Source organism: Leptodactylus fuscus, chromosome 8 (assembly GCF_031893055.1).
Source record: "Leptodactylus fuscus isolate aLepFus1 chromosome 8, aLepFus1.hap2, whole genome shotgun sequence".
Classification (NCBI taxonomy): domain Eukaryota; kingdom Metazoa; phylum Chordata; class Amphibia; order Anura; family Leptodactylidae; genus Leptodactylus; species Leptodactylus fuscus.
Window position 1 is genome coordinate 54,391,081 of NC_134272.1, and position 14,068 is coordinate 54,405,148.

The following is a 14,068-nucleotide window of genomic DNA, read 5'->3' on the forward strand; positions in this document are numbered from 1 at the left end:
GGCAGAAAGGTGTGCCAATAGAAGATGGAGACGGCACTGGAGAGTTGTCAAGCAGCACAGGGGACACCCCCAGCGCTGCGAGAAAACTCATTAGCATAACAGAAAAACGGGATAGCTACCGAACAGCGTCGCGAGAAGAATTCTAAAGGTAGGAGAAGAATAGTCTTTCTAAAGGCTATTCATACGTGGTGTTAGTGGAATATGAGATTCTAATGATAGAATACCTTTCAGTACAAGCAATAGCTGCTGCCATACGTCTCTGAAGGTAGGATTCTGGAAACCAGTATGATTGGGTGGTTCGGAGTTACTGCTTATAGCAGTTAGACTTGTATTATGTGACCTATAGTTCATCTATGGGGAAACTACCACTCCCATCATGCCCTGACAACCACAAGAAATGAAAGAAATTATTTACAGTACATAGACCCCTCAAGTTCTCAATCCAGTAGAATGTTTAGAGGGGATGTCTGGGATTGGAAAATGGACTTTTTATCAATTCCTGCCGCCGAGTTATAATATGTGGTGCAGCAACCTACTTCTGCTGACATACATCACCCTGGCTGAATTTGCTGACATCTTGCCTCATATTACTCATTTACTTTTGCAGAAGCATCAGGGTCGCTATGACAAAACATCCCCAGGTTATGATGAATAATATCATGGTTTCTTCTGTATTCCTCAGAAATGTAAGACGCTGAAATATCACATGTAGATAGGAACTATCAATGATGACAGTGGTTCCTACTTCCTAGGAACGCGATAAGAGATAACCAAGCAATATTCATGTATAAACTGTGGCAGATGTAAAGGAGAAGTCAAAATAATAGCAATTTCATCTGACTTCAGATCTGTAGAGCACATACTGTATGAGAGCGCTGGTGAGCAGAAATGTAGGAAACTGATCTGGCCCGCTACCTACACCAGGGCTCATCCACTGAGTGTAGACTATGCAAAACTTTAAGACCATCAGTAAGAAGATATTACGAGACATAAAAGAGTTGACCGGAGATTAATGGTAGCTGGTGGGTGAATGGTCACAGATATCTATGGGGCATCATTGAATGATCGAACATACATACATACATACATACATGCATAGAAGTTATAGTATGTTACAGAGTAAGTTGGTTCTCATATATTCCTCTGAATTGATATATATGCCTGAGATAAACACTTGTCTATCCTTAGATAAAATGGTAATAATATAAGTGTAGACTAGATGTACTTTGTTCCTGCTGTGACTCAGGCCCATTAGTGTGAACGGTGCTACACTACAATACCACACAACCCGTGAGCACTTTGGCACGGTTTATAAATGAAAGTAGCCAGGCTTAGCTAAACCTGCCAAATCACTTCGAAAATAGAACTCAAGTGTCAACTATATTTAAATACCACCCGCTGGCAAAAAATATTTATATATATATTTACACCATACCCATGCATTGCAGACAGCTACCAATATGGGACATGTTGAAAGACTCTGCAGCTATATGGAAACCACCCAAGATCACATCTATTCCATGGAACTGAAGACATGACTTCAGCAGCTTATAGTTATGATCATATCAGTCATAACCTAAGAATTCTCAAAGGTTATTTTTGCAATTATGATTACATTTTGTACAGTATGTTCATCCTATGTGTTGCTGTACATGGGAGGGGTGATACGATGGTTGTATAAAATGTGAACTGTATATTCATTGAAATAGTCACTAACTTTTCAGATAACCTAGTCTCATTTAACCCCTTTCTACCACAGGCATTTTTCACTCCCCACCTTCCAATTTTTTTCCATTTACAGAGCTGTATGAGGGCTTATTGTTGGTGGAACAAATTGTACTTCATTATGGTACCATTTAATACAATGTACTGGGAAGCTGGAAAAAATTTCTGAATGGGGTGGATGCAGGCACTGACTGTGGGCATTGCTACCAGTTCTCCATTGTATAATCCTGTGCGGCCACCTTATTTAAATACTATCATGGCAGATGTCGGGAAAGTGGTAAGAGCATGTGATTCTGAACCAAAATGTAATGTCATTTAATTAGAAATGTTGTTGCTTTCTGCTTGTAAAAACATCTCTAAAGTTCCTGCTACTAGGTATCTCTCTTCTTTCTAATTTGCAGTTCACTCCCTGTCAATAGGGAAGTCCCATTCATAGATACCATTAAAAAGTAAAATGTTTTCACAGTGAATAGAGGGGGAACAGACTGGTCTTTCCGCACAGTAAATACAGAGAGGAGGAAATGTTTTCTGCAAAGCCTCTAAACACATCTGCAAGATGCTTTCTTTGTGCTCTGGATTAAACATTTTGCACTTCTCACAGTTTACAATGTAAGAATAGTCTTGTATGTACTTCTGGCTACTTGTGTGATTACAAATGGGAGATTATTCACGGAAAGTAAGCACATTTACTAAGTGTGCTCATAGCTTGCTCTTTTCCTGCGTTAGGGATCTTTTCAGCTACATGTATTTGCAAGTCAGTGTTCCTAGAGATCCCATATTATGGACACTTTTCTCAGCTATTTGCTATTGTACAGTTACCTCTGCCAGATTTACATATCAATAAACTAGAACCATAATAAACCAGTTTCCTAACCTTCTGCTCAAGGACTATAATGCTTAAAGGTTGTGTCCCATCTCAAGGATCCTATCTATACTGGTAGCTTATGTAAATTGAAGACTTTTCCTAAATATATTGCTTTAGAAATGCTGTTTTGTTTGACTGCTATGTGAACTTATTCCTCCCATTGTTTACACAGTGTTGCTATAACCACGGAGCTATAGGACAAGTGATGTCACTCTGTCACTGCTCTTTCTGGTAAGGCAATCGTTCAGCTAATTGCAGTTTGCCGATAAAGCAGAGTCTGTTATCTATCTATGTAAAGACACAGATAACACTGAGTCTGTTCTATAGAAGCATCTGTATATTATCTGATCTTTGTAAGGTAAGTGCTGTGAGACTTCTTAGACCCATTCAGACTGCTGAAACACTGAAATGGGGAAACCCCTTTAAGTACCTTAAACATTCACTTGGTAATACTATATAAGATCCAAATACTACTATATAATACTATATAAGATCCAAATTCCTGTGCTCAGTGATTTCTTTATCCAATAAATGAAGCTTTGTTTTTCTTGTATATAAATATACCTGGCATATACCTATATGTCTCTTGTTATTTCTATTTTATATCTGACTGCCATATTATTCATGGAAAACCCCTTTAAGAAGTGTCCATAGTTTGTTACTTCTAAGTACTGTAGATGTATAGTGTATTGGATATAGAAACTGTGCATAGTGGGCTTAACTGGTTTGTATTATTCATTCAGTGTTAAAGTAGGAGGGAATACAACAAACTGTATGTTATCACAACCCAGTAAGAAGAGATGAGTGTTCAGACACGTAGGAGGCAGCGACATGTCCATGCCTGTGTGAGTCAAGCACTGCCATAACAGTGATAACTGGAAAGCCACAGGTACTGAGATTAGTCGGCTACTCCTACATTACTCTGTGTGGCGACCAACAATCAGATGGTCACTGAGTGCCACAGAAGCCGGTGGGTTTGGATGATGATTATCATATATGTATGGCCTAGATAGAATCAGGAAACTAGCGTAGATATTTACGGCACACTTCTTAGGAAAGTATGATATCTGCTGGTCTGGCACCTTCCTATACCAAGCACGTCAGGCAAATTCACATTACCTGTCAATTTACTACAAGCTTATACAAAGTCATCCCTTCTAACTACTCTGTATTCAGAATTATTATGCAAATCAGATTTGTGTCATAAAGATTTACATTTTCGTTTTTCAAGTACACTCGTGGCTGGTTTTGTGTCTCAGGGTTTTTTGGATCATTGAGTTCAGTCTCAAACACCTATGATAATTAGATTGCCAGATGAGTCCAATCAAAGGAAACCTACTTTACGCTAAAGCCTCATGTTGCGGAAATGTAGTATTTGTTGTTGCGGGTTTTGAGGCAAAGCCAGGAGTGGATTGAGCAGAAGGCAGAAGTATAAGAAGCTTCCTATACATTTCACATTTCTTTTGTAGCCATTCTTGACTTTGGCTCAAAAAACTGCAGCAAAATCTGCAACAAAAAAAAGATGCGTTTCTGCAATTTGAGGACTCAGGCTTAGGCCAAGGTCCCACATATCATAAAGCGATGTGGGAAAAATCACAGTGGAAACTCACTGTGATTTTTCCCGCAGTGATTTTAACAGAAAGTCCTCTGCAAACTTTCTGCTTTTATTATATCTACAAGGGAAATTGCCATGATTTCCGTAGGCATAATTGACATTCCTCGATTTCTAAAAAACGCAAAGGTTTTGGAAATCATAGAATTTCCACTGAGTATTTTTCTGAAATGAATGGATGAGAATTGCTAGGAATGAAATACAAATTGTTTTTTGCTACAGAGCTTCTACCGTGGCATTTAAGCCACGTTAGGCCCTGGCTTAAGGCCCCCATATAGCGGGCTGCAGCAAAAAAACGCTGCGGGAAAAGACCACAGTGGAAATGTATCATTTTTTTCCCCACAGTGTTTATCATAGAAAGTCCACAGAGTTTTCCCCTGCAGATTTTCTTCCCCTATTATACTTATATAGAAAATGCCAGCGTTTCCGTAGGTATATAGGATATGCTGCAATTTTCAAATAATGCAAGTGTTTTTGAGAACACAGCGGTCCTCTGCAGATTTTTTTTTTCTGCAATGTGTAGATAGGATTAGACAGAATCCCATCTACTTTGCAGGTAATGTAGAGCACAGATTTTTTTGCTGTAGCATTTTAAATGTGGCCAAAACACTGTTTTTGCAACGTGTGGCCTTGGCCTAGAAAAGACGTTCCAGGTTATCAAGCAGGCCTCAGGTTTCAAGCAATAGAAAAATTATTTCTGCTGAAATATGTCAAATAATGCAATGCCTTGTACAAGGAATGGAAACATTAGATATTTCACAATAACTGAAGCTTGATTATTACTGTGAAGAGATTTGTAGCTGATTCAGAACACAGAGGGGTTCGTGCAGATAAAGGCATGATGAGGAAGGTTTCTGCCATTCAACGTATTAAAAGAGTAGCTGCTTAAATACAATTACCAAGCAGCAAACAGGTATTTGAAGTTGCTGGTGCCTCATGTTTTGAACCAGAATCACGGGGAGAAAGCTGGTAGGCCCCCTTTAGGATCCCTAATAACATTCGACACATTGGAAGTAGCAGGACGAGGAGCACGAGGAATTTTTTGAATTGAATTCAATGGAATTTTCCTGCGTGGTATTCAACCGATACGAGTATTCAATCGAATAGTAGTATTTGATCAAATACTATTCGCTCATCTCTAATCCCTAAAGGTGTGAAAATGATTTCTTCAACGTATACAGAGTTGCTGACTGACCACTTTCTTCCATGGTACAAAATGAATCATTGCTTCCATAGCAAAATCATCTTCATGCAACAAAGAATACGTCCGAGTTCTTGGCTGCGATGGGCATAAACTGAGAGAAGCTCATGTTGTGGCCACTGTCCTCCCCTGACCTCAACCTGATTGAGAACCTTTGGCATATTCTCAAGCACAACATCTCTGAGGGTGGGAGACAGTTCACCTTAAAACAGCAACTCTGGGATCTATTCTGACATCTAGACAAGAATTACAAGCAGAAACTATCCAAAAATTTACAAGTTCTTGGAATGCAAGAATTGTGAAGGTGATGATTTTGGTTGAAATAGCTTTTGAACAAGCAAGCCAATGGTCATTTGTTGAATTTGCAGCATTAATACATACTTATCATAGAATACGCAATGAGAGATGTACTATATATTCAATCTCCTTTATTAAATACAGAATCGCTGAATGTTTCATGAACTGGATTTACATTTCTGATGGTGAAACATGAGACAAAGTCAAGGGAACACACTTTTCGTGAATTTTCAGTACAAAGCCACTATGCACACAAACAAATGAACAGAGTCTGGGAAACATACTGGTATTCTCTCTAATGGATATACCTTATTGCAAAAGATGGAAGTCTAAAATGAATATTTTATAGACTTAAAAACATAATACACTGCAAACCATGACACCAAGTACAAAACCAAATACATTGGTCATGTATAAGAACAGGAAAAAATTTGTTTGTTTTGTTATTTCTCCAGAATCAGAATCACACTTGTCTATAGGCCAAGTATAGAAACATAGCTCACCTCTATTCAACCAAACTCCACTTCATTTCCAGACCCCATGATATGCAATTGGCCAGTTCCCAATTTCAGATTTTTCTCATGTGGGTATGTCCCGCCAGTAGTATATGCTGGATATGAGATTTGTGTGTCCAGGATGCTGTCCCATTCACTATCTCTATCAGCATTGCTCCATGGCCAGACAGAGTTTTCCTTCCACAGTCCATAAGGGACTCTCTTGTGCTAGCAACATTGTTGAGAAGTATGTAATACTCCTTTCCCTTTACACTTGAACACAGCCGGTGTGATGTTTCCATCTACCCCTACAAACTTCCTTGTGTGTACTTTATTTCTATCTGCAATCTGTGCACTATTCTACTATGAAGTCTTACATACATTCATCTAAACATTTGTGATTTGCCATGTACATCCTCCTACCCTTCCTGATGAGACTAATACTGAGAGAAGCGGTGACAAAAGCCAGGGTACGGGTATTTCAGAAGTTGCAGGACAACCAGCTATGTGAAGGAGTTACACAGAGTCTGCGGCAGCTAAAAGATTGGTCATTTTCTAATGAAGATGATTTAAAAAGTTGCTCAATTTTTAATTTAGGAAATAAATTGACAATTTAAACAAAGTAGTGCAAAGGTGTCCTTAGCCTTTAAAAGGTTTCAAGACTTACAATCTTAGATGGATGACCTATCCTAAGGAAAAGTTATCAGGCTGTAAGGGTCAGACACCCCTGACCCCCACTGATCAGCTGTTTGAACAGACTACAGCAATCATGTGAGTGCTGCTTCTTCAGTTCCTGACAGGCCATGTGATGATTGAAAATGATGTCACACAGCCTGAGGTGGCACTTAAGGAGGACTGCTCAATTCAGACAGCTGATCACTGGGTGGCCCACGTGTTGGACCCCAGCTGATCTTAAGTTGATGACTTATCGTAAGGATAGGTTATCAATCATAAATGCCCCACTGATGCTGGTACACTTGGAATTTTATATCCCCCACAATTCCTGAGTAACTAGTGCAGTTAGTTTTAGCCACTAATATACTGATTGCTGTCAGATGGGCGGTGTTGAGAAAGCTTTTTCCAATCCAGGACTGCCCACCCGAGTACAAAACCTAATTAACATATTGGGTACAGAACTAACATATTATTCCATTGCTGCAAGTATCAATAGAGTGGAGACCATTAAAGGATGAAAAGAAATGGAGTTGGTGAAAGGTCCTCCAAGTTCCCAGACTTGACAGTATTTTAAAAAACACAGAAAATCATATGATCATATTAGTTATTTAAGTAGCATAAAACATTCAATTGACATAGGACCCCTTCCAGCGCCAGTATTTGCATGTAACTGCTCCCCCCTGGAACCCTATTTGTAAGCCCGTGGATGAAGTATGAGTGTCCTGTAAAGACTCCATCCATCCTCTTTATTTAGTGCAATTCCAATTCTGCTTTTAGAAAACCTAAGCAGTCTTAGCGTGTTTGGTACCTTGGGAGGTGCTGCAGAGTTATTAGGTAGTACGTCCATTACACAACCTGTCCAACCAAAAACACCACTCACTTCAATGTGACAATGGTATTATTAGTGAGAGACCTTTTTAATACTTTTTTACATCTCTTAGTATTAAAGATTATAAAGTAAACCACTTCCTAGGGAATAGGCTTCCTATTAGATCTGATCGAGGAGATGCTTTATATATGGCGGATATTGTAGAATTCATCTTTGTATTGGTCCACATGGACACTACAGCTTTGCAGGGTCTTCTTTAACCAATTCTTTTATTTTACTTTACTCCATTTTCTGATTTTCTTTCCCTTGATTAGTTAAAAAAGGAAAAGTTTGTATCCTGTCTAATGGATCTGTAACGTGATGCAAAAGAATGCAAAATTGGGTAAAAAGAAAAAAAATTGAGGTCACTGGTTTCTAAAGGGTTTCCAATGGAAGAATCGGGAAATGGACTCTCGTTTTTGCCAGTTATTACCATATTTGCAATTATATGTATGATCATGATCTAAAGCAAGATGGAATTGCAGGACTGTATTATGAGATAAAACAAGATAATGGTAAGAAATGTGTTATGGAATCCTACATGATGACGGTGCAGGGCTCCATTATGGGATGTTAATGTAGCATGATGGAAATCTGCTTAAGGAAAGTATGGTAATTATGAAGTAAGTGTATGATAAGGGTGAAGGGCTGTATGATCATACTGGATGATGATGGGTCAGGGCTATGTGTGCTATCTAATGTGATACTATAGGATGGAGGACACCATTGTACAATGGGATCTTGCATGAGGAAAAACACGTCTGTATGATATTAATATATGATAATGGTCAATGATCATGTTGGATAACGATGGGGTGGGGCGGTGTACACTGTTTGATGTGATGTGCTAAGATGGAGGACACTATTGCATAAAGAAAGGTATGTCTGCATAATATATGATAATGGTGAAGGGCTGTATGGTCATGTTAGATGGTGGGATAGGGCCATGTGTACCCTCTAATGTGATACTATAGGATGGAGGACACCATTGTACGATGGGATCTTGCATGAGGGACAAGTCTGGCACTGCTCCCAAATCTGGAGTCAAGTAATTAGTGTAATGGTTTGTAATGTAATTCCCAGTAGACTCCAGTCACAAGACTTATTAGTTTTTTTCTCTCATTAAACAAAATCACATGTACAAAGTACAGAAACTCTCAATAAAATCAAGAAATAATTAGAATTTATTTTCCATTTACCTATTATTAATTGATCACAACCTAAAAAGCTGCCTTCATCCTGATCTATGGAAACTACATTCACTGTTTCCTGTAGTAATCTGGATGAAAACATCCAGGAATAAAGCTGAACTCTGTGGTATCTTAAAGGGATTCTCCATGTAGTCTGTATGTACTAACTGCCTCTGGGGGATTTAGGAAAGGAAGGCTTTTGGACTGTTTGGTTCTGATCACATAACCTGGGATCAGAAAGAACACCTGACCCCAGAATTGCTCTGATTCCTTCCTCTTCTCCTGTGTTCCTAGGTTACCAGTATAATGGGGGCTGGTTGTTACTATTTTAATGATCTAGTCTTCTAGCCCCCATCATACAGGTAACTAGTTGTGAACATGGGGGAAGAGGGAGGATGCAGAGCGTCTCGGGGCCAAGTGCTGGTTCTAATAATGTTCCATCATCTTGTCAAACACAATGCCACTTTTTTGGATGCTTAGTTTTTCCTTTGATCTTAGCACTGTGTAAGGCTGCCATGGTCCGTTGGAGAGAGCAGGCCTAGGTTTGGTTGTCCTATACCAATACACTACTACCAATAGAGGAAGCCAACTAGAGTAAGGGGGAGGGAGAAATGCATGAAAAAAGGCCAACCAACAACTGTCTGGGGTAACATGAAAGCATAAAGGGGGTTCTAGTTTGATTTTGGTTATAGGGCCACCAATATATTATGTAGGGCACTTCATGCCACTATAAATGACCATTTCTTGCCTATCACAATCCTGGCACTGTGATACACGGCCAGTTCTTTTAAGGGTATTCTTAGACCAATAGGGATGGAAGTGCCACACTGGGAAAGATGAGTTATTAAATGGTAAAAAACAAATTGAAATACACAAAATATACATATAAGCCCACAGGTGACACATCACAGGCTGTACTGTAGGAGCTCAGGTAATCTGTAAGAATAAAATAAATGAGAGGCGTCCTGGGAATCGGAGAAGACATGGCAGGTCCAGAGTGTGACTTTCCTTAGGAACATATCAATGCGAACTGTAAAAAACTAAAAAGCACTAAGGTTATCCGCTAGCTTCACCGCAGCCGTCCATACGTCCAGCAGTCCGTTATCTTCATACTATGACTTTACACTTATAATACTGATATTGTCTTAAAATAGTGACAAATGAGAAGCCCTCTGAAATCTATATACAGTGTACCTGACTTATTATATGTACAGCGTATTTGACTAAAGATCTGACTATAAGCCAGAGACAAGTGAAAAAAGAAATCAGTGCCCTTAAGTACATTCAGGCTTGTGTCTATATTACACTAGAAACCAAGAAGCAGGAGCTAGAACAAGCAATGAATGCAGACACCCACATATTACAGACAATGGGGGACATAAAAATGAAGAAACCTTCATTAGATTTGCCTCCAATGTGAATAATGTGTATACTGAATTCCAACAGTTATATAGAAGCAGTGACAGCGATTACAATGAGGCAATCAGATATCTTAGTGTGGAGGCTGAGAGTAGTGACCACAGCGGTAATAAGACTACAACTCCCAGCATGCACTGATGGCCAGATGGAGAGCCACAGGTTGGTGATCCCTGGTCTAGAGAACATGAGTATTTATTTCGCATTCATAGTGGTGTAAAATGTGCAGTAGCTCTCTAATGAAGTCAATGGACGTTAAAGGTCTAATGCCACCAAACATGTTTCTCTTCTGTCGTATAGGATAATTTGCTGATCGGTGGAGATGTGACTGATGAGAGCGCCACTGGTCCTGATATAAGGGGCATTCTCTGTGAATGCACCTTCAGGATCAGGAGCCAAACCCCACCTGAGCACCAGGGATGGCCAAACTACAGCACTGTCCAAATAAAGTAAATGGTGTCTCCATCCACCAGAGGAAAAATAGGTTTGGTAGTATAAGGTTAGGTTCACACTTGTGCTGGGCTCTCCGTTGTTCAGGTCAATGACAGAGAGCCTGTCCATTAAAACAGCGGTTACCCTCGGACATCATAGTCTATAATGGCGTCCGTTGAATTTTAATACTGAAACTGGTGGAGAGAAAGGTCCTCCGTACAGGACTTTTCTCTCTGCCGATTTTTGTGAACCCATCAAGGCCTTTAAGAAAACTTTGTGAGAGCACTTGGCTGTTTTTGAAGCAAGCAAATACACATCAAGATATGGAAATAGCCAGCAGTTAGACCACCACCTGGAAACCAATAGAGTACAATCTCCCGGTCCCCGAACACAAGAGAAAAGTCATCGGCATCAATTCTCTTTGGTCTATTTTATGAATATGGTTTCCTGTCCTGTACTCATGAAAAGCACATGCATGCTTGTGTACAGGGGAGGCGAGAGGAATAGCTGTCAGAGGAACAAGATAGTGAATGTAGATGGAGATCTTAATTCTCTTTATGCTAGTAGCTATCTGCCATTGAACAGAAGCTGGTGCTGGTGTCTTAGAAAAAAAAAGCTGACGGTCAATGAAATAGAATAGCAGACATAAATAATATCGGCACAGGCAGTGTAAATGAACGGTCTAAAGTGCCAAACAGTGCAAAGTATTCGCTCTCACATAACTCAAATGTCATCCAGAAGACGAGACCAAATTTACAGAGAGACGCTCATTTCTAATTTAGAAGACGGGACAGACAGTAGCAAGACGGAAGGGATTAATGGTCACTGAACTGGTGTTTGCAACTTAAGTCCTGTATGTCCTACTCTTGGTTGCTAAAATATCATAGCATAGAAGCAACATGAGACGGATGTGTGCAGCATATACAGTAGCAGGCCAGTAGCTCTTTTCCAAGGATGTGCGTATTGAATGCTCAGAGACCGCTCCGAGGTGACAATGTTTGCATGGTACCAGGGTTTACCCATTGGTGATTCACACCAGATTCAAACCCCTTTCCAATTTAACATTGTTGACAATATGGCTTTACAGTTTACATCGTAAAAATAGATGTGAAATGATTTTCATTCTCAATGGCCGCCTTCTTCCTCTGCTGCACTCACATCAGCCTTTTCAGTCACGTTGAGCTCAGCAGCTTCATCTCCTTCCTGGGTGTCATCTCCAAGTTCTGCTGGAGTCTCCACAATAAAACTGAATGTGTGAATACTCTGCGGGTCAACAGGCGGGACCAATGTAAGAGACTCCACACTGAGCGCATCGGTATTATCATCAGATATTAAGGAGATGGTTGGCTGGGGGGCTGGAGTCAGGCTGGGGGCCAAGTTGGTTATTTCACCATCTGCCTTTAGCAAAGAACTCTTCCTAGTTCTAGAGCCAGGTTGTGGATTCTCATCACTGGACTCCGTCTGACTGTACATGGTCATTGGAGGTTGGTCTGGAGTGGGAGAATCATCTGGAAAAGGAAAATTACCATCATTAATATAGAGACAAGATACTGCGTCATGTTAAGTAAATAGACGTGTACAAGAGATAATGAAGCTTCACATATACTACACAGGGCAGGAGACATAAATCATTAACAGCCTACAAAACAGTCAGACAGGAGAAAAACAAGAAGGGTCAAGGGAGAAAGGAAATAAAAGGAGGGCATATAAGGCTTGGTTCACACTTTGAAATCTACGCTCGATACATTTTCATATATATATCAAGTGAATTTGCGTCTCTGGTACACCACGCATTGCTAAAATACTCTTTTCTGTTCGCGTTTCCTGCAGTTCTATGAGATATCTGGTCATTGGTATTGGATGGTACCTGGATGATATTTGTACGTCACAAGTGCTTTCACAGGCCCATGCACTTAGTTCAGTGAGTCTGGGCAAAATACACAAGTTTAGGACCTGTCCGGTCCCATACACAACTGTGGGCAGGTGTATGGGGCCACAAAATAGAAGTGTGCTCTCTGTGAGAAATATGCCAAGCACACTGACATTGTACACAATGTAGAATATGGATCACAAAAGAAACACAGACACATTAGGGTGGATTTATGAAGGGGTCTAAAAGAAAAACCGTCTATCGCCCATAGCAGCAGTAATAAAAGAAAGCCGTGTTTGGTTGTTATGGGAATCAAAGACAGGTATTGTCCTAAAAGACAAGTGTAGTAAAAAAACAAACACTTTTGGGGGCGTTCACATTTGCGTCGTGATATTCCCCAGAGAAACTGCATCGGAGACGGCTTCCCGGCGTCAGTTTTAAAACCCTTTCATTTGAATGCATTTTTAAAGCAAACCTCTGGTGTCCGTATGCAGCCTCTCTGCAGGGAAACTGTTTTTTTTTTTTTTTGGCTGGATACAAAGTCCTGCATTTTTGACTTTGTGTCCGACCAAAAAATCTGTTTCCCCGTGGAGAGGCTGCATACGGACACCAGCGGTTTGCTTTAAAAACGCATTCAAAAGAATGCGATTTAAAACTGACCACTGCGAAGCCGTTCCCGATGCAGTTTCTCTGGGTTTAGGACAGAAACAGGGCGCACAGGGGTGCAAGTGTGATTGCCTTCTTACCCTCGACATGTCTAGTTTTTACCAACTTACCCCAGAAAAGGCTTACTTTATTAACAAAGTTAGATTTATTTTGAAAGGAAATGGAGGTAAAACATGTTGTCTGATCTGCATCCATCTTGTCATAGAGCAGGAATCTCTGTTCCTCCATTCCAGTGGGCGGGCCTATCAGTGATTGTGCACCGAGACAGCTGTCAATCACTGGTAGGGCCGCCCTCCAGACTCAATGACTTCTAAGGACCAAATGGATAAATGACAGGTTATACTGAATCCTCCCCCACAAAGCTACCTATCAGCTCCTCCTGCTCTATAACATGCTGCCTGCAGACTGCACTGTATTTTCATGGTGACAGGTTCACTTGAAGCATAATCTCTGTTCACCAATGGCAAAAAGCAGTAAGCTATCTAGTGTCTCCATTCCAAGATGATTTTTTTTCTTAACATGTCCATTATTAGCTCCAACAGCTTAGTCTAGATATCTCTTTTCAGAATGCAATAGACACCCCTAGTGCAAGCTTAGGGCTAGCTCACACTGAGTTTTTTGTAGGCGGATTTTGACACAGAATCCACCTCAAAATCTGCCTGCAAAAAATGCTCCCATTTATTTCAAATGGGAGCTGCTCCTTTCTTATACCCCCTAGAAATTTTTTTCAGAAAAAAGAAGCGGCATGCCTTATCTT

The 14,068-nt window shown here is 40.2% G+C and overlaps 1 protein-coding gene across 6 annotated transcripts in view; it reads right to left on the minus strand.

Moving 5' to 3' along the window:
- Positions 1-5,825: 5,825 nt before the first annotated feature.
- The window catches only part of CLEC16A (C-type lectin domain containing 16A), a 183,005-nt gene continuing 174,762 nt past the window's right edge, over positions 5,826-14,068 (minus strand). For 5 of the 6 annotated variants that reach the window (XM_075285768.1, XM_075285766.1, XM_075285767.1 and 2 more), the window contains one exon: positions 5,826-12,283. In XM_075285768.1, the coding sequence (XP_075141869.1) occupies positions 11,901-12,283 (383 nt within the window). In that variant the 3' untranslated portion in view covers positions 5,826-11,900. The remainder of the gene's footprint in view (positions 12,284-14,068) is intronic. The other variant, XM_075285769.1, reaches the window with a different exon arrangement.